The sequence below is a fragment of the Pectinophora gossypiella genome, chromosome 3 (genome assembly GCF_024362695.1).
Source record: "Pectinophora gossypiella chromosome 3, ilPecGoss1.1, whole genome shotgun sequence".
In the NCBI taxonomy this organism is placed as follows: domain Eukaryota; kingdom Metazoa; phylum Arthropoda; class Insecta; order Lepidoptera; family Gelechiidae; genus Pectinophora; species Pectinophora gossypiella.
In genome coordinates this window covers 5,064,920-5,085,468 of record NC_065406.1, presented here as the reverse complement: position 1 = coordinate 5,085,468, position 20,549 = coordinate 5,064,920, and the positions used below count along the sequence as shown (strand labels likewise).

The 20,549-nt window shown below is 36.2% G+C and overlaps 1 protein-coding gene across 3 annotated transcripts in view; it reads left to right on the top strand.

Moving 5' to 3' along the window:
- LOC126380022 (GTPase-activating Rap/Ran-GAP domain-like protein 3) overlaps nt 1-20,549 on the top strand; it is a 314,259-nt gene that overhangs the window by 222,811 nt on the left and 70,899 nt on the right. For all 3 annotated transcript variants that reach the window (XM_050029130.1, XM_050029111.1, XM_050029120.1), the window contains one exon: nt 17,482-17,551. In XM_050029130.1, the coding sequence (XP_049885087.1) occupies nt 17,482-17,551 (70 nt within the window). The remainder of the gene's footprint in view (nt 1-17,481; nt 17,552-20,549) is intronic.

Here is a 20,549-nt window from a genome sequence, read left to right as displayed (position 1 = left end):
GGAAGTACCAATTTGTAACTTTAGGTACATAATGGTGCTGAATCCGGTACACAGCAACCATCCATACTTTTACTTTTCGACGGATAAGAAAATGATCTGTCATCATTCAAGAAAATCATCCGTCCCATTTCTTTTCAGCGGATAAGAAAATGACATATATATAACTTAATATATAATTTACCTACTACATTACGGAGTATTTCACTTAAATATCTTTTAAGTGAATGAGATAGGTGCTGTTTTTTCTGATTTCGATTTATAGAATTAGGAATATTGAAACACAAACACTGAGACTAGGTACTGAAATATAGGAACATTTGTAATATATCACATGTACCATACACCTCTCCGAGTTCCGACATCCTTTGTATTCATAGACTGGCTTCAGGAAATGACATTCTACTAAACAAATTCAAATCACGTTTTACTTTCCCTTAGTTGTTGACTCGGGAGCTTGAAGTTTCAATATTTGTGACATACTAACAACTTGTTTAGATATTTATATGTTTGTTTTTTTTTACTTTCAAAGAGCTTGCGGTAACAATAATCTGATTTTTTTAGAAATATAATTGATAGACTGAATTTTGAGGCAATCCGTAATTAGAATACGTCAGAAAGAGGAACGTACAGAGATCAATGGTCGAGACCTAAGTATACCAAAATTAGACTTCTCTATATGCACGATATCTGCACAAGAGTCAAGTTACTTCTCTTTTATCAAAATACATATACATTTTTGCTGGTATACCGTGCTTTAAGCTCATAGAGTCATACATTAAAAAAATAAATTGAATATATCCTCCACAATATAATAATAATGTATTGCACATTGTTCGTACCTAGTTTCTGTTGAGCCTTCTAGAATAGGATGAACAGAAGGTATTCACGAAACTACTTGCGTCATTTACGATATAGCAAGCGGACCAAAACAAGATTGCAACTACTTATTATGTAGTAATCAGTACCACAACCCCATCAGTGTGCCACGTTGCCAGACCGCACACCAACTCGTATTTCTATTATATTTTGACATAAGAGCAACAAATTACGTCTCTTGACTTGGCGTAATGACGCAACCCCTTACCCTCTCTTACCCTTAGTCAAACGAGCCATCATCTCCGCCGCTTATTTCGCCCGTCCGATGGTAATGATCTTCCGATTCGCGATTATTTTTCCTTAGAACTCAGCATTTTCACTTAGCTACAAAAATGTACAGCGAAGGGTAAAAAGATTGGACCGTTTCCCCGAACAAACCGAGTTTTCATTTTGTTCTGTTCCAGTAAATCCTACGAGTTACTTTGATCCCGTGGTAATTTCAAACGACTATTTATTGTCCAACTCGAAAGCCACCCAATCTTAAGTGCTTCTGTTCAACTGTAATTATTTATATTTCTGTGTCACTCAAGACAAATTCTTCATAAAGTTCAACAATGAATCATTCAAAAGTTTCAAACCGAAACCTTGACATTCTAGCGTAAGTACGTAACCTACTTTCACGTTTTGCTATGGTAACCTGTTTAAAACTTTGTTTCGTCGAGTAATATTTACACAGCGTGTTTCGTTGGAATTAGCACTATGTTAGCACCTTTTGTCTTACTTGCATAATATATGAGTTTCCGAGACAAGTGTCGGGGCGTCCGGGGTGTCAACTGCAGGTGCTGGCCGTAATGCAGTTGGAGTTTAACACGATGCCCTACTTTTGCCACGAATGTAAATCCTAGCCACTATTGCTCGCTAAATGGGGCAGCCTACATGATAAATCCACCCGCATATTCATGAAAACGTCATCATGAGCGACAATCGATCGCGTCACGTTGCAAATGGATCGAACTAACATGAGTTTAGTTTAGGTATCATTGGAAAATGTGACTAACTACCTAAAAGCCAGTGCGCTACGTAATCCTCCTTCTTCCTGCTATCTAATACGGTACCTATGGGTTAAGGCTCAAATTAAGATGCTTCAAAAGAAGTCATTTTTGACGTGATTTAGATTAGCCGCAAATGGAATTAAATATTGGACCGGAAACACAAGTTGATGTCTATCTACCTAGATAAATATGTGTTCTGCCAGCGCTACCATCAACCTCCGCTTTATATCTATACGGCTTTCGTAATCCTATTATCCTTCATCCGTTAAAGTGCCTTTTCTACGTAAAAATTAACTTTTATTAGCTTGGCAATGTTGCCGACGAAATAACAATGCTCTGGTTCGTTAAGACTATTCTGGCAACGGTTATACTAGTGTAAAGTGCCGGTGAATAGATAAAAGATAAACCTAATAGTACTCTTGGTTTACAGTCTTTCCTACTAAATAGAAATATTCCGTATTACAAAGGGCATGATAATGTAATGCAAATATTCTTTATCGGGCACAAACGAAACACGTAATAGAAATAAAGAACGTAACTTCCGGCCAAGTAGTTAATGCTAATTGCGGCAAATCTACAATAAGTTACGTCAAAAAAAATTCGTAACAGAGAGGCTCTATAGACGGCTTTAGGCTCAGTCAGCAATTTTTACTTATGTACTTGTAGTAAAATCATTGATATACTTACTAACAAGTTTTTGTTAACAAATATGGTTGACTTTAGTTCGGAGGACACGTGAAGCCGTAGGTTCCGGCTATTATACGTAAAAAACACCTCCACCAACTCGCAGTGTAGCAGCGTGGTGGAGTATGCTCCATACACCCTCCGGTTGAATGTGGGGAGGCCTGTGCCTAGCAGTGGAACGTACATAGATTGTTTATGTTTTAATAGATAAGTCAGTATTAAGTAATTGTTTTCATGTTTCTACATAAGCCACTTTAGTATTCAAAACGCTCTGAAAGCAATGGCCAAAGTAAAACGTTTGTTTGATAACACAACAGAGACTTAAATACTACGAGCGCAAAGTGATAGTGATAATTATGTCGTTTACATTCATACATCGCATCGCAAGTTGGGAACTGTACAACTACTGGTCGGCTAACTAGTGTTTAATGTTAACAGCCTATTATAACTCCATTGTACATCTGATATACTATCTCGACACTTATATTAATAGAGCATTTACTAAAATAGAGCTTGTAACCATAGAGCTTCGGAGGAAATTGCTGAAATATTTTTTAAAGAATTACCCTCGCTCTGATAAAGGATTTTAAAAGCTTAGTTACAATGTACTTATTTCAATAAAAGTAGGTAGAGAAACCCTTACGAATGGTCAAGTAGATAAAGAGGAAATTAAAAAGGGATGGCAGAATGCATTAACTAAGCAATAAATAAGTCACAAAACAAAAAGTCATGTGAATTGTTTTGTATTGTTTTGAATTTCAGTCTATTCTGAAAAAAACTGAAAACTTACAACTCTGAATATAACGCGAAACTGTAGGTAGGTTTTATTGGAATACTAGGACTAGGTACATCAATCCTCTATTTCCAAACGATCATGATTGATTCTAGTCGGAAAAACATCTTAATGTGTTTTCACTCACAAACACAAATCATTTCTCAAACACCGGAAATCATTTATCTACTAGGTAGAAGGTAATATAAGACGCCGTTTGTGCTTATCACACTCATGAGTACTAAGCAAAGTAATAAAGTGAGAACAAGGAAAGTCTATTAAGGGTGGTTGTCGACACCATTAGGTAAGTTTCCGCTTTGCGGAGCGCGTTTAACCTGTTAAATGCCGATGAGCGGCTGCTTCGTAAAATATTAACGATCTTGGGGAACTAGACGCGACTTCCCTGACACTTTGTTCCACTTAATCGCAAGAGAAAAGTGACATGTTCCGTCGAAATAACTTACGTTGACTAATATATTTGCACTAAGGTCAAATTTTGAAATGAATAATGCTAAGTATATTTTAACGTAGCATAGCGCGCATAATAGTGATAACCGACGAAAGCCCCTTTTTGAAAAATCACATTCGTTCACAAGCTAGTTTCAATCCAGTAGGGCTAACACTATCCAGTAGGGATAAAATTTCATCACGGTCATTTTGTCGATTCTGACCTAAGAATAAATAATGACGATATAATCGAAAATTTACAAATAGAATTGCAACAGTTCATAAAACGTGCATGTTTGCACACCGTACTATCAGTCACAAATATCGCAATAAATACTGGTTGGTACACCACGTGCCTATTCCCACGAACTCTGAATTTCATTTCCATTGCAGCTGATAAATAATAAATATCAAATACGATTGTATTGAAATATATTCATAACTAAAACAAAATATTTATTCGAATTTTGCTTAAAAGATCACCACTATATTCCAACTGGTGTAGTTAGAGGCACAGCCATCGCAACTTAAATTAAATCATTATTTTATTTATTTTACCATCCCGTCGTCGTCACCGAAACATAGCAGTGGGGTAAAAAGGCCACATCAAAGCAATTCAACAAAAAAGCAATATTGCTATTTGAAATTTGTTTGCATTGCGCACTTACTTTTATATGCGCAAATGTCAAATTGCAATACTGCCATTTTAGATGAATAAGGGACTCTCCAGGCTACGTTCCCCAAAAAACTATAGATGGCGCTGTACAGATATGATGTCGCTTAACCTTCTAATTTCATGAATAACAGACATAAGCAACTTATATCTTCCACTGGTTGCCTGGAAGAAATTGCTGCTTAGCAATAAGGCCGCCAGATTGTATTGTATCTATCTTCATCTGTGTGAATCTGTTCTGTATGTTGTGTGCAATAAAGTATATTTGATTTGATTTGATTTGATATCTTTGTTTTTGGCTATAAATGATTACTTTTGTACACCCAGGCACAACACATCTCCCACCAATTATTATTCTAATCAAAATAAAGTGAAGCAATATAGATAGCAATATAATTCTATAAGTACGTAGGTTTCTGATCCAAATGTCAAGCAACAATTATTTTTATATAAGCATCTGCCTTTACATTACATTTTTGAATAATAAAATTCTTTACCCCGACTCCCGAGTAATGAAAAATATAACTTTTTTAACCCTCCTACTGTTCATTCTTTTCGAGATAAATTTTGCAGCTACACACGGTTTTTATTATATTTTTCCCTATTATAGTAAACATGACTGTAATATATTACTGTTTATTTTCTCAGCACTGGATATAGCGTTGTCTGTTTATTTACCCTTTTCGCAGAAAAACTTACTCGAACCTGTACGATTACGATGTTTTCCTTTTTTCCCTAAAAGTAGACACTTACTATTCATCTGGGTAACGATATATATCCCAGGGACCCTTTCCCGGGAATCATAGCATCACAAATAAGGGTCCAATCTTCAGCTTAAGTTCACTTAGCACTGGCGACGAGCTTATTCTACCTTCTTGGATGGAATGATTTTATTAAAATGGCAACGACCTTAAAAGAAGTACTTCGCGTAGGTAATTCGTAAATTTTATCAACTTAAAAGGTCCCTTATCTCTATCTTAATTATTAACAAAAAAAATTTTCAACGATAACGAAACTAAAATAAAGAACCTTTCTTTTCTTTTCAAATCAGAGCACCTTTGAATTTAGCATATCTTTTCTTTGAAACTACCAATAATCTGTTCAATATCATAATAAATAAAAACAAAGTCTTCGTAATTAACACAAATACAACCAAATATTTGTTTCTAAAACACAAACCAGAGGAATCTTCACAACGCTAAGATCTTCAACAAATAAACTTGAGCGGGAACACAAACCAAACAATTCCACTTGAATCAGCGGTGTGATCGTATCACCAAGCCACAACCTATAGAATATGTATAAGGCATCTCTGCGACGTCCTCCATATTGAATTCGAGTAGTGTCGAGGGTCTGACCAGCGACGGTAAGCGATATTTCAAAAGCCAAAGACGCTCTTCATATTATTGGAAAATTACCGAAGAATAAAATAGCTGAGTTTTATAATAAAATATCATAAGAACACGAAACATCTAAAGTATTTTGCTCATCAATTTATGCTTAGCGAGAACATGCTTTTTGAAAAGTTGCTAGTTTTAAACTTGTTAGGTTTGTGGGTTTTGTTGCAGCTACACTAACGGATACCGGATACCGGCTGTTTGCTTACTGAAAATCTTAATCGCAAGATTGTAGATTTTTGAAATAAAGAACTGGTTTTTTTTATAATAATTATATAAAGCGTGCCGGTCGGTACACTAAATTACAGAGAACCATAGAAAGATGCACGTGAACTGACTTTGTCGCATTTGTATGTCGCAGAAGCGGTTTTCCTTTAGCGCTAAATAGAGGAGCTTAAAAAAATTGGTTCGCATTTTGTGCGGTTTACGCTTACGTCACGCACAATGCAGGATGCGTGCACAAATATCCATCATTTTTGATTCCTGCAGACACCTCTAAATTATTTTAAGTTATACCCTTCATTTTCTTATCCGCCAAAAAGGAAACGACGGATGAACGGGTACAACGGATGATTAACAACTATTAATTTCAAAATGAATGAAAAACGTGGAGGAATAAAATAGACATCTCGCTAATATGCAACCCGTTTGACGTGTGCTGTCAACTTAATTCTGTCGGGTTATTGGCCAATTTAAAATTTGGGGACTTTATAAATAAATTTAAATTATAAATCAGTGCTTTTAATGTTCTTTCTGTGTTTAGTCAAGTTTAATAAAATACATCATTAAATCCACCACAGGCTTCGTCAAATTATAAATCATAAATTTTATGGCTCTCGATTACCAGTCCCTTTCCTTTTCTGTGGATAAGAAAGTGACAAGTATAATTTAAATAAACTTAGATGGTGTATACTGGAATCAGTACCAACATTATTACGTAGATAAATGTAAAAATAAAACACTTCGCGTAGGCGCAGTAACCACATCCAATATTCATCAACACTTACTTTTTTCTTTGAGGCCACACCTACAAAACCCTAATAAAAAACATCAGGTTCTTTTTTCAAGTTTCTACATACATTTAAACCATGTCAAGACTCGTCACGCTTTGTTGAATCCCAAGCTCACTTTTGTATATAAAAGTACTCTGTGATTCGCACTCGCAATCGACTTAAATGCTCCCATTTTCGTTTTTATTTCGCCATGTGCCAATACGAAAATCGGAGCCTTTTCGGATTAATAATATGTTGCTATTGTTCATCTTATACAAGGCAGGCAAACATCTGAGGACTACAGCATTGACTTTAGTAATTTAATATTCGAAATTCACGATCAAAATAGGTCTAAAGCCTTGTCTTCAGTTTTCAATATCCAATTTAGGGCAGTGCCTTGTCTTCAGTTTTCCATCTCTTTCATTTAAAATAATTATCTCTTACACCAGAGTTGATGAGGTCGTTCATGGATGTCACAACCCACACGAAAATCGGAGCCTTTTCGGATTAATAATATGTTGCTATTGTTTAAATTCATCTTATACAAGGCAGGCAAACATCTGAGGACTACAGCATTGACTTTAGTAATTTAATATTCGAAATTCACGATCAAAATAGGTCTAAAGCCTTGTCTTCAGTTTTCAATATCCAATTTAGGGCAGTGCCTTGTCTTCAGTTTTCCATCTCTTTCATTTAAAATAATTATCTCTTACACCAGAGTTGATGAGGTCGTTCATGGATGTCACAACCCACACGAAAGAAGAAGCTTCGTGTCGTAATCTTGGGTATCTCGTAAAAGTGTTCATACCTACTACTACTACTGTCTGTCGTCAATGTAAAACAACGGAAAAATACAATACAACACAAAACTTCTTATTGTACACGATGATTAATGACACAAAATAGGAAAAAGTAAAGCGATATCAAATTACCCCGAATTTGACTGCCAAATAATTAATTACTGAGCATTTGTAATTTATGGAAATATTACATCTGAAAGAATTTTCATAATTGGAGTCAGAGAGTTTTATTGCCAACGTCGATCAAATGGAATTAATTAATTTCAATTACATTTAAAATTGAATTTTACGACTTCTATGATTTTGGTGCCATTTGATTACACGTGGAAAGCGTGTGGTTAAGGTTTTTTATAATAGTTTTATGGCAGGCATAATAACGGTACTAAAATCTGGATGCCATCGAAACGATAAGATAATGGCCCTGATTTCTGCAGAAACCTAATTAGGAATTTTATATTAAGAATATGTTTATTTTTTATTTTTTTTAGTTATACCCATCGTTTTCTTATCCGTCGAAAAGGAAAGCGACGGATGGTTGACAACTGTTAATTTTAAAATGAGTAAGTGAATGAATGAATATCCCAAGCGAATAAAATATGCATGTCGCTAATGTACCTACCACCCGTTTGACGCGTGCTGTCAACTTAATTCTGTCGGGATATTGGACAATATGAAATTTGGGGAGGGTTTTTTAAATTTCTGCCCAAAATTGACGTGTGATCCATACATTTTATGTCTCTCGATTACCCGTCCTTCCTTTTTGGCGGATAAGAAAATGACAGGTATAACTTAAAATAAAATTAGATGGTGTGTACTGGAAACAGCACCAATATCACCTTAGCAGTCGTTACGTGTTGCTGAGGTCGATAATCGAATTTACAACAAACTCGAAAAGAGGAAAAAACCTAAGTGACAGAAGTAGGTATTTCTACATAGTTACAATTTCCTTTCAACAGCCAAAGTTCGTGATCCGATCAAGGTCGGGCACGTCATCTCCAATTCGTAAATTGTTTCCTTTGAAGGAAATGTATTCATCGTGATTAGAAAGGAAGAGTCCGTTAACCCCGTCACAAATCGTTACTTCGAATTATTTGGGTAATAGCATAAAGTAAGAAATAATACTACGTATAGATAGGCAACTCTCCGCTCCCCATCAGCGGCTAAGCTACGTTCACCTCACCCCCTCGGTCTTACTTTAGTCTTCAATCGTATGGCGTCAGACGTCACATACACAGATGCGCGTGTACGATAACGTCAATGTGTAATGTCTGTATAAACGAGGAGTTCTGTATGAAGTGTGGCTGTCGTAATAGGTATGTTACGTTACGACTGAACAACTCCAATCATTGTGGTAAACATTATCAAGTACGAATATTATTTGATTTAACGTTGTGATTTTCCTGTTTACTTACTTATTAAATATTATTTGTTGTTAAGGAAGATACAACAGAGAATATGGTAATAGAATAGATACAAGAGACGGATTATTTAGATAAGAATGAACTGAACCTGGTGCACGTGTATAGAACGATTGATGAATATGAAGGAAGCAAGGGCACTTTAACAAAATTGATGCAAATGGAAATCCGTGGTCTCTACTTACCCCGGTGAGAAATAAGTACTTGTATGTAAAACATATCATTAAAAATAAGAAAACGGTTTATTAAATCATATATTTGGAGCATTGCACTCTATGGAAGTGAATAGTGGACTATGACACAGAGAGACAGAGAGAGATTGGAAACGTTTGAGATGTGTTGTTGGCGAAGGATGGAGGGTATAAGCTGGACTGAAATGGTGTCAAATGAAAAAGTGCTGGAAAGAGTTGAAGAAAAGAGAACCATATTGAAGACTATAGAGAACAGGAGAGGAAATATGATTGGCCACCTGATACGACACGATTCATTTATAACAAACATTATAGAAGGAAAAATGAAGGGAAGAGAGGAAGGGGTAGACCTAGGATAACATTTATGAAACAAATAAAAGAGAAGGTGCAGGTCGTGTCGTATCGGGAGGTGAAGGTTTTGGCGGGAAGAAGACAGGAATGGCGATTACTCCACCGACAAGAGCCCAGCTCTTAAATAGAGAGAGAGGCATGTATGTACAACAATTTGTACAGATTACACACTATTTCTGGAAATTGTTAGCAATTAAACTGCTCACCGTCTGTCACGTTTGACTAACAGAAAGCGCGGTGAAACGTGGATACTTACTTAGTTTATTTTGCGACGGATGTACAGATTTATTAACTAACGGAATTAGGAATTTAATCTTGAACTTATGACGGCAACTAAAAAAAATTTGAAAATTTTCGCGGATTTTCCTGCCAACGAAAGCCACAGCCTTCAAAAGACAAAAATAATCAACCATACTCGACTGCTTTGCAATTTTGATGAGAAGCTGTATAAAGTAGTGCCATATGCGGGAAATCTACAATAAGTCACGCCAAAAAAGAAATTATAAGTACGGCATTTTTGTCCGATAAAAACCGTTACTTATAGAAAATATCAAACTATAGGTTAATATAATCTGTGTGTGTAATATAATATCAAATAAACTACAGATGATTGAAGTTTCATGGTTGGCACGTGTTTACGAGATAGGAGATAAATTCTTGTCCCTCGCACATTGTACCGAGTTAAAGTAATACAAACTTTGAAACCCAGAATATTATTACTAAATTTGTCAATCACAAAATCTAAATGCCAGTGATTTTTAAATTCAAATTTCAATCAAGATAACAAATTAACATGAAATGCCTAACCATATTGAAAAATAAGTAATTTAAAGATAATTTAGGGTGAAACACGTTTGGATTTTTATAATTAATATAGAATTTACTTTATTTAATACTACTAGTAAATTATTTTCAAAATATGGTTCTTTTCTATAACAGAATTTATCTAGTTGGGAATATGTTTGCAAATCTAGTAACATAGTGAGATATTATGCCTTGTCACGTTACATACGGGAATACGTATTGGTAGCCTGTCGCGCTTCTGCTTCCGCAATACAGGTTAGATCCTAGTGCGAATGTGGGCCGTGGTCGGCCGTCCGATGGTATGCCTGTAGTACTACCGTGAACATGCTGTATCTTATTATTGTACTTTTACTATAGTGTTACAACGCAAATAAAGAATTTTTTTTTCTCAGTGATGTTTTAGAGTAAGTGTATAGATTTGTTATCTCCTAAATAGATATACGATCGTGTCGGTATAAAATGACAGCAAAAATAATTCGAATTTCAAGGAGGGACTCTCCAGACTACGTTCCTTAAAAACAATATAGATGGCGCTGTAAAGGTTTCCATTCGTTAAACCTACTGATTTTATGGATAACAGACATACATTTTAAACAACCCAAAAACATTGGCCAATAACCCGGCAGAATTAAGTTGACAGCACACGTCAAACCTGCCTATTATATTCGTCCGGGTTATTCTTTCATTTTAAAATGAACAGTTGTCAATCATCCGTCCCTTTCCTTATGCTCTTTGATTTTGGGTATAAATTATGGCCATTTTTATCTCACCTAGGCACAGTTACATCTTCCACCAAATAAAGAGGGGCAATATATGTAGTAACATAATTCTATATATGAAGCGACAATGATTTTTTATATATGCTTCTGCTATTACATGGTATTTTTGAATCCCGAGACCCGAGTAATGAGAAAATAGGTAATTATCTCGTTAAATCTAGACAGCGCCATCTATGTAATTTTTGGGTTAGCGTAGCTTGCAAAGTCACTCATTTTGTCGGCTGAAATGTAAGAAGCGAACAAATATAAATACATAATATAAAACAGTTCACTTATAAATGAGTCGTCAAAAACGAGATGTAACATCATTAACTCTACCAACTATTTTATGTCATACAAAACATTACATACCTGCTTGCATCTACATACTACACCTTGTTAACCTCGATAGGTAACCTTCCTTGCGCTGTCAATTTTTCACTTGATATGACAAGAATAGATTGAACAAACGACGACATAGTCAGTCTACTGGCGTGAAACATGCTCTAAGCTCGTGTTTTTGTTTCGACCCACCTATTTGAATGAAGTCATCTATACTTATAATAAATCTGTAGAGAGGTCAATTCTGTACATTAAATATTTTTTCAAAATAACTATCAGGGGGTGATAAGTGGTCGATACTGATGCCAAAAATGCAATCAGTAAAATTTTTGTCTGTCTGTCTGTCTGTCTGTCTGTCTGTCTGTCTGTCTGTCTGTCTGTCTGTCTGTATGTTCCTTATAGAAACAAAAACTACTGGACGGATTTTAATGAAACTTGGTACAATTATTCTTCACACTCCTGGACAGGTTATAGTATACTTTTCATCACGCTACAATCAATAGGAGCAGAGTAGTGAAGGGAAATCCTTTTGTATGAAAAATCTAAACCGCTCAAGTTAGACATTTGAAATTTGGCATGCAGGTACCTTAGATACCGTAAAGGTGCACTAAGAAAGGAATTCCCGAAATTCCTACGGGAACGGGAATTAGCGGGAAAATCCTTTTGTATGAAAAATCTAAACCACTCAAGTTAGACGTTTGAAATTTGGCATGGAGATACCTTAGATACCGTAGAGGTGCACTAAGAAAGGAATTCCCGAAATTCCCAGGAGAACGGGAATTAGCGGGAAAATCCTTTTGTATGAAAAATCTAAACCACTCAAGTTAGACGTTTGAAATTTGTCATGCAGGTACCTTAGATACCGTAGAGGTGTACTAAGAAAGGAATTCCCGAAATTCCCACGGGAACGGCAATTAGCGGGAAAATCCTTTTGTATGAAAAATCTAAACCACTCAAGTTAGACGTTTGAAATTTGGCATGCAGGTACCATAGGTACCGTAGAGGTGCACTAAGAAAGGAATTCCCAAAATTCTCACGGGAACGGGAATTAACGGGAAAATCCTTTTGTATGAAAAATCTAAACCATTCAAGTTAGATGTTTGAAATTCGGCTCGCAGGTACCTTAGATACCGTAGAGGTGCACTAAGAAAGGAATTCCCGAAATTCCCACGGGAACGGGAATTAGCGGGAAAATCCTTTTGTATGAAAAATCTAAACCATTCAAGTTAGACGTTTGAAATTTGTCATGCAGGTACCTTAAATACCGTAGAGGTACACTAAGAAAGGAATTCCCGAAATTCCCACGGGAACGGGAATTAGCGGGAAAATCCTTTTGTATGAAAAATCTAAACCACTCAAGTTAGACGTTTGAAATTTGGCATGCAGGTACCATAGGTACCGTAGAGGTGCACTAAGAAAGGAATTCCCGAAATTCCCACGAGAACGGGAATTAGCGGGAAAATCCTTTTGTATGAAAAATCTAAACCACTCAAGTTAGACGTTTGAAATTTGTCATGCAGGTACCTTAGATGCCGTAGAGGTGTACTAAGAAAGGAATTCCCGAAATTCCCACGGAAACGGGAATTAGCGGGAAAATCCTTTTGTATGAAAAATCTAAACCACTCAAGTTAGACGTTTGAAATTTGGCATGCAGGTACCATAGGTACCGTAGAGGTGCACTAAGAAAGGAATTCCCGAAATTCCCACGGGAACGGGAATTAGCGGGAAAATCCTTTTGTATGAAAAATCTAAACCACTCAAGTTAGACGTTTGAAATTTGGCATGCAGGTACTTTAGTAAACTTAAAGCTTAGTTGCAACAGGATATTACAAAATTCCCACGGGAACGGTAGTTAGCGGGAAAAACATTTGTATGAAAAAATCAAATCTAAATAAAAGGAGAAACTGACTGACTCAGTGACTGACATATCAACGCATAGCCTGAACGGCTAAACGTAGGCATTTGAAATTTGGAAGGGACATAGCTTAGGTACCGTAGAGGTGCACTAAGAAAGGAATTCCCGGAATTCCCACGGAAACGGAAATTTGCGGGAAAATCCTTTTGTATGAAAAATCTAAACCGCTTAAGTTAGACGCTTGAAATTTGGCATGCAGGTACCTTAGTTAACTTAAACCTTAGTTGCAACAGGATATTGCAAAATTCCCACGGAAACGGGAGTAAGCGGGAAAAAAACATTTGTATGAAAAAATCGAAACCGCGTAAGATAGATGTTTTCAATTCAATTCAATTAAATTATTTATTGCATTCCATATAGTACAATGGGGTGTTACATAGGCATAGGAACTAAAACATGGACCCTGTAGGGCACAGCAACGTTGAAGGGAAGAGAGGAAGTGTGTATTAAAATTAAAACTCAATGAACAATCAATTTAAAAAAAAATCAATTCAATCAATTGATTCAATCTAGCATGCATGCATACCTTAGTAAATATAAAGTTTATTTTTGGCTGTATTTTGAAAAACAGGGAGTTATTGGGAAAAAAAAATTATGAAAAAATCTAAACTGCATAAGTATGCACTCCCACACACACAAAGATCTCTCTCTTATATAACACGCCACGCGGACGAAGTCGCGGGCAAAAGCTAGTAGTGAGTAATTATGCTACTAATTATGCTTGTAGGACTCTATCGTACCCTAATAAAACTAACTACACGTAAGCTGTTATTATCCTATTTAAGCCTAATACACTAAGATATGTCTTTGGATTTACCCCAAGAACGTATTTTAAACTGAAACTTGGAACTAAGCCTTTTAAAAATAATCACATCGAGATTGGACTTCTTGAAGCAATTAAGTGTTGCTATAAATAGTCTTGACTTCGAACGATCTTATCAACGGCCAATAATTTAAACTCCCGTCTAAGTTTATTTGTGTAGATAAATACGTGTAAATTAAATCCTTGGCCTCACGGATTGGCGTAGATTAGTCCAGTCGACTCGGCAGTTAACGTTGGGGGACAAATTGCAATTCTGAAGTCCGGAACGTTCTGTTGAGTTTCATTTGCACAAGGCACGCGGGGACGAGCACGGACCGAGCATGTGAACATGTCAAGCTAATTGGTAAAGCATAGCAATAGTTACAAATTAGAAGTTACAACGCTTTGTGCGGCAAACAAGCTGACGAGCCCTATAGTATGCTTTCTACACCATCGTAGAGGATTTCTCTCTATATTCGTGTTTAATATCCGCTGCTACATTTACCTGTCGTGTTATGCTAGCTAGTGTTTTGTTGAGTTGAGTTTTCGTTTTTCTAATATGCAGGAAGTTTAGGTTCGTCTGCAATGGTATTTTTTAATTTGTGTTACAAATTTTGAAACAATTTTAACTACTTACTAGGTACTTATTTAAAAGAAAATACCGCTTTATCAATAAGTAACTAAAAATTAAAATTACTATTGGATTAAGCATAGGGAACCCGCGGAGTTGACTTTAAAACCATCTCCATCAATTTTTCGCCATAGGGGATTAAAACCCGTCCTTCGCTCTCATACTTCTCTCGTATCTAGGCCAAGGGAAAGCAGCGGCTCTAGTCATATTTTATTTGCGGCTACCTCACATTTAACACCCATATTTTATCGCCCTTCGTAACAAGCGCCCATTTTTCATATTGCAAGCGCTTAACGTTTGAAGGGAATGTTTTATTCAATATTCTTGCAAAACACATTTGGAGCATAGGCAAATATCTCTTGTACAAGATGAAAAAATGGGCTTTCCGTGGCTGTAAGTAAATGCGACCGTAAATCATGTTTTCAAGGGTCGTACGAGATTTTTTTCACTGTCCTCGCATATTTTCTGCAATAGTTTTAGTTTTCGTTTGATTTTTTTCATACCATTTTAACGTTGTTGTGTTGTGTTAGACGATTTATGTTTTTTCTTTTTTAAATTTTATTTTCAATTATTGTTCTTTTTAATTTGCTAACTTTAGTTTATACTTTTTATTATCAGTGTTGTGTGCGTTTATAATGGGAAGGCATACCGGAACTTTTCCTATGTGTATTTTATATTGTGTGTTTGTGTATGTACTGCTGTTGATGTACCATAATAAATAAATAAATCTTCATTTCAATCTTTTCTGGCGTTGTTGTGTCTAACACGATGGCCGCGCATAAAATTGAATAATACTGAACTGTTAACATAACATAAGCTCACGACTGTATTCCCACTTGGGCTAGTCAGAGGAAATCAGAAATCAGAATCATTTATTCAACGTAATTATCATGGATAAACTTGTTGAAGGTCAATGTAACATTTTTGAATTTACGTCATTTCGCAAGGTGTTATGGCTGAGGAGAAGAAATGACAAGAAACTGCAACAGCAACACATCTTTTAAAAACCAATGAGGATATACATTACAAGTTATTTAATAACTAGAGGAACACATTCAATACCAGACATTTTTATCATTTAGGTAGTCATTAATCTTATAATAAGCTTTTTTACATAAAGTAAGCTTCACGTGAGCTTTAAATTTTAGGTACATTCATCGCACGGTGTGATGTAACGGTGGGTGCTCAGTTCATCTTGCGATAGATGTACTTCTGACTGAACTACTGATTACCGTTAGATATGGTAGCTGAATTCAATTCTTGATTCAGAATTGAATTAATTTAACAGCTATCCGAACAATAATGTTTTGATAATTATATCTCTTTTGAACTACGCTATATTACTAAGTACCTAAATGTCGTGCTGCCGAATTAAAAAATAGTTTTTTTTTTTTTTTTAACAGGGTATAAAAGTGCGTGGCTAGTTTTCTTATAATAGCACAGTTTATGGCCCGAGTTACATAGACATGTATTTTCTTTTCTCATTTGCAATTCGTATTCCGTCGTGGAATGTGAAAATATGTCCGGAATTTCGTATTTATTCTTGGCTTAAGTTTTCGTGGAATACATCTCACTCAACTTGCTAAGACTTATTTGATTCGCAGCGCGATGCATTAGGGTTGGAATGCTGGAATTTTCTCACAATGTGCAAGGTATTCTTTAGTCTAGTATTAGAATTCTTTTTTTGTTCTTAATACAGAAAATATTTTCCCTCACTGAGGCAAAAAAAAAACTCTACATAGATCTTTATAACCTAATCTAATAATAACTTCAATGTTTATAACACAAAAAAGATTTAAGTACTTAAATAATATATGATGTTGATTAGGGCTACCACTCCTCTTCTTCTTCTTTGTCCACCCCTGTTCCCAGTTTAGCTGGGGTCGGGTCTCCTTACACGTCTGCGCCAGAGAGCTCTGTTCTGGCTTGTCTCTGTACTCAGATTTTCCAATAGAATCTCTTTCTGCATATTTGACCACCAGGTAGAAGGCGGTCGGCCTCTTCCACGCGGTCGTTCAGGTATGTTTAAGGCCTTCTTGACGGAGTGGTCCACTTCGCGTCTCAGGGTATGGCCGTACCATCGCAACCGGCTTTCTTTCACCTTTTCCACAATCGATGCAACCCTAAACGAACCCCTGACATATTCGTTTCGCACTCTATCCAGTCGAGTCACTCCTCCCGCCCATCTGAGCATTTTCATCTCGTTTGTGTGGGCTACCACTATTTTAATTTAGCTTAATTTGACTGGACTAAAACTATCTCTTTCTTGTACGCATAGTAAGTAAAGAACGGCAACAATTTATAAACTGTGAAACTATAATTAAGTTAAGTTCGTGTCCGCCTTAATAGGCACCAACATGACACAGTTTTTAGTTGCAAACTTTTACTTAATAATCTGACACTGTTGTAGTGTCGGAAACTTCACTTTCCCACAAATTGGACTTTGAAAGGATACACCTATGATTATGTCATTACAAGTCCCAAAGTAACCTCTTAGTAATTTCGTATTATGTAATATAATATGTATTTTTAAGAACCGTTATTCTTTATTCTATGCTCAAAGTATGTTGTCCAGTGAAGTGGCCTAGTATCCAATAAAGTGACCTGCAGTAATTAAAGTGTTTGTTTGTCCACAGCTCGTCTGCCAGCGAGCTGATCTCCAGGCGGGGCGTGTTCTCTCGCCGGCAGTATGGCTCCGTCGAACAGGTAATTACGTTGTTACACTTGCATTTACGAAGTCACGTTTATTATGGCAACAACGGAGCGTACATGGCGTAGGTTCAGGTATAGAACTGTATTCTAGAATGCGACAAAGTTTTACGTAAGTAAACTGTGTTATTTATCGCACCGCTTGAGCAGTACCACGCAGTAAGACGCTATACAAAGCTGTTTTTGATGATCCAGAAGACCAGATTTAGACCAGTCGCATAAAATTCTATGGAGAGAGAGATATGAAAATTAACGTATTAAATTAATGAACGAATTATTATAGTAATAAATGTATGAAGGAATATTAACGTAATTAAATGAATGTGACATTAATATATCATATTATTTGCAAAAACGCGTTGTACGCTTAAGTTTTTTTAACTTATGGCATCCAAATTATGATCAGTATAATTATTCTAAGTATGCGCGAGTGGTCATTGAATATGCTAGCATTATCCTTACAAAGCGACTAAACTCCAGCGAGTCTCGAGATTAGTGCATTCAAACAGAATTTGAAGGTCTGTATAATTCCTATGTAGAGTTGTGCTGAAGATAACTCGTTTCCAGATTCCATAGTACATTATTCACCAAAAGATGACAGTGACCAATTACCAACGAGGAAGGGAGGAAGAGAAATACTTCTGTGTGAACCAATGTTTACAATCATGAACATCACAACTATTCCGAGCCCAACATGCGCCCAGTATCACCTTCTTAGGTCAACTTCAAGCTTGATACCGCAAACTCGGCTCTGTGTGCAACAAGCATTAACGTTCCTCTAGATGTGGCGAAAGTATCTAGGTCGGGTCGCAATTGAATTTCTTATATAAAATGCTTAATTCAAACCATTCCTCATAAATTAAGTGCTGACTTGTTTATGTCGTTAGAACACTAAAAGGTTTTTAAGGGAAACAGGTATTAAAATATGTATCTTAACAGCGATTTCTTTTCTTCTTAAAGACGATATAAAAACGTAAAATGTAAGTCTCATTCTTTTTTATAATATTCGCTCACTTGGAATATTTTCTTTTAAGAGTGATTAAATTTTTTGCCCCTAGAAACACCTGCGAAAGTTTTAATTAAAATGTTAAGTATTGGAAATTCAGTACTTTGTGTGATATTGTGAAAATTCGTTGAACAAATACAACCACAGTTCGAGATTTTAATTAATTTTAATTCGAGAAACTCCCTTAATGTTACAAGGACAATACAAAGCGACCTAGTTTTATGTCAGTGCTTTTGTTAAGGTTTGCGAGACTGTAATTAATACCTTTTCAAACAGATGTTAATATTATCGTCAATTTCATGAATAGGTATGTTTTAAAATATGGTCGTTTATATTAAAGTTCAAAAACAATACTGAACAACTTTCTATACTAAATAATTCCTTCTATGCTGGGCTGGGATTGAATAAAAAACAAGACACATTCAGCTGCTTGACTTCCCGGCATGCCGTTAATACCCTGCCGTAATACTGAGGGGGATGATTCAGATATAGATTCTGAGTTGACATCAAGTAGAATTTCCTATCCGAAAACTCATATATATCAATACAAACATACGTAAATAAACTCACGGCTATACCACTGGTGTATGCAGAGACTATGGAATTCCATTTGCATGGATCCTGAAACACTTCTCTTGCTTTCTCCGCATTTATCAACCGTTTTGCACACGCCCGCCAGTTCAGAGTAGATCATTTTTCTTTTTTTTTACGTGACTTATTGTAGATTTGCCGCAGATAGCATTAACTACTTGACCGGGCAAATGGGGAGCGCTAAAGGCTCTCACCCGGTACAAAATTTAAGACAATAGGCATGAGGGTGCCCAGTTGGGCGCGAACCTCAGCTCAGGGCGTCGTCTGAGAGCAAAAAATACTTGAAACAATTAATCGACCCTAGTGGATCGATAGCGATAAGCGCTGATTGAGGGAAATCGTCGACCACGCCGGCGGGTCAGAGTAAATCGTACTGAACCTTTTCTAAGCAAATCTACAATTAGTAAATAACTAATTAGTTAGTATCACGGGCTCGGGCTATAAACCACTGAATTCAACTTTATGAGTTTGACTTCATGTTTGAATCAAAAATAAATAAAAGATATTGCATGGTTTCAAGGATTTATAAAATAGAATAGAATAACTTTATTCCCAAAACAGTGAAGGTTACAAAAGCATTTACATTTATTTATACCCGGCTAATGACAATAGACTCGCCACCTATTAGAGAGGTATTACATCTATCCACCAATTTTTCGTAAATCACGACTTTTTATTCAAACATAAATCGACCTTATTGTTACAGCACTGTGATCGTTATTTGTATTCTTGTATGCTGATTGTGGTTTTACCGTGGAAATACCACGATCACCCATAGACAAAATTATTGCCGACGAAGTTGTTGTTGTTTTGTTTGAATAAAAAGTCATGATTGACGAATGTTGGATAGATGTAATATTCCTCTTACATGGAACTTAAAACTAACTGGCGGGGAGTGGGAGGGGGATGTATAGACCTTTGCCTATCCCTTGGGGGATACAGGCGAGATGCGGTTGTGTTATACAGCCTTAGTAACCTACATATTTAACCACATAAATGTAACTCACCCAGCCGCGCGGCAGCCGCATATCACTTCAGAGCAGACAAATTCTAATTTCCACTGTGGATGTAAGTTGTAAGCCACTTAATCTTCTGTGCCAGCTACGAAAAGATAGTCTGCATTAATAGGTATTATCACGGGTATTATTTTCGAGGACATAACTAATCCTAGGTAATTACCTAAAACCACGTCCTAACCAAACTAGGGATCATTAAGTGGTTTTTGTGATTTTGTCCCCGCCGGGATTCGAACCCATCGCTCAACCACTGGACCACAGAGGCCGTCAAAAAAATATATTTTTAACTTTCTTGTTGTAACTGTAGTTAGGTTTGTTCCACTTTGGTAGGCGTAACATGACAGCCGCATATCGCGCACGGGGATAACTACAATGCCACTGA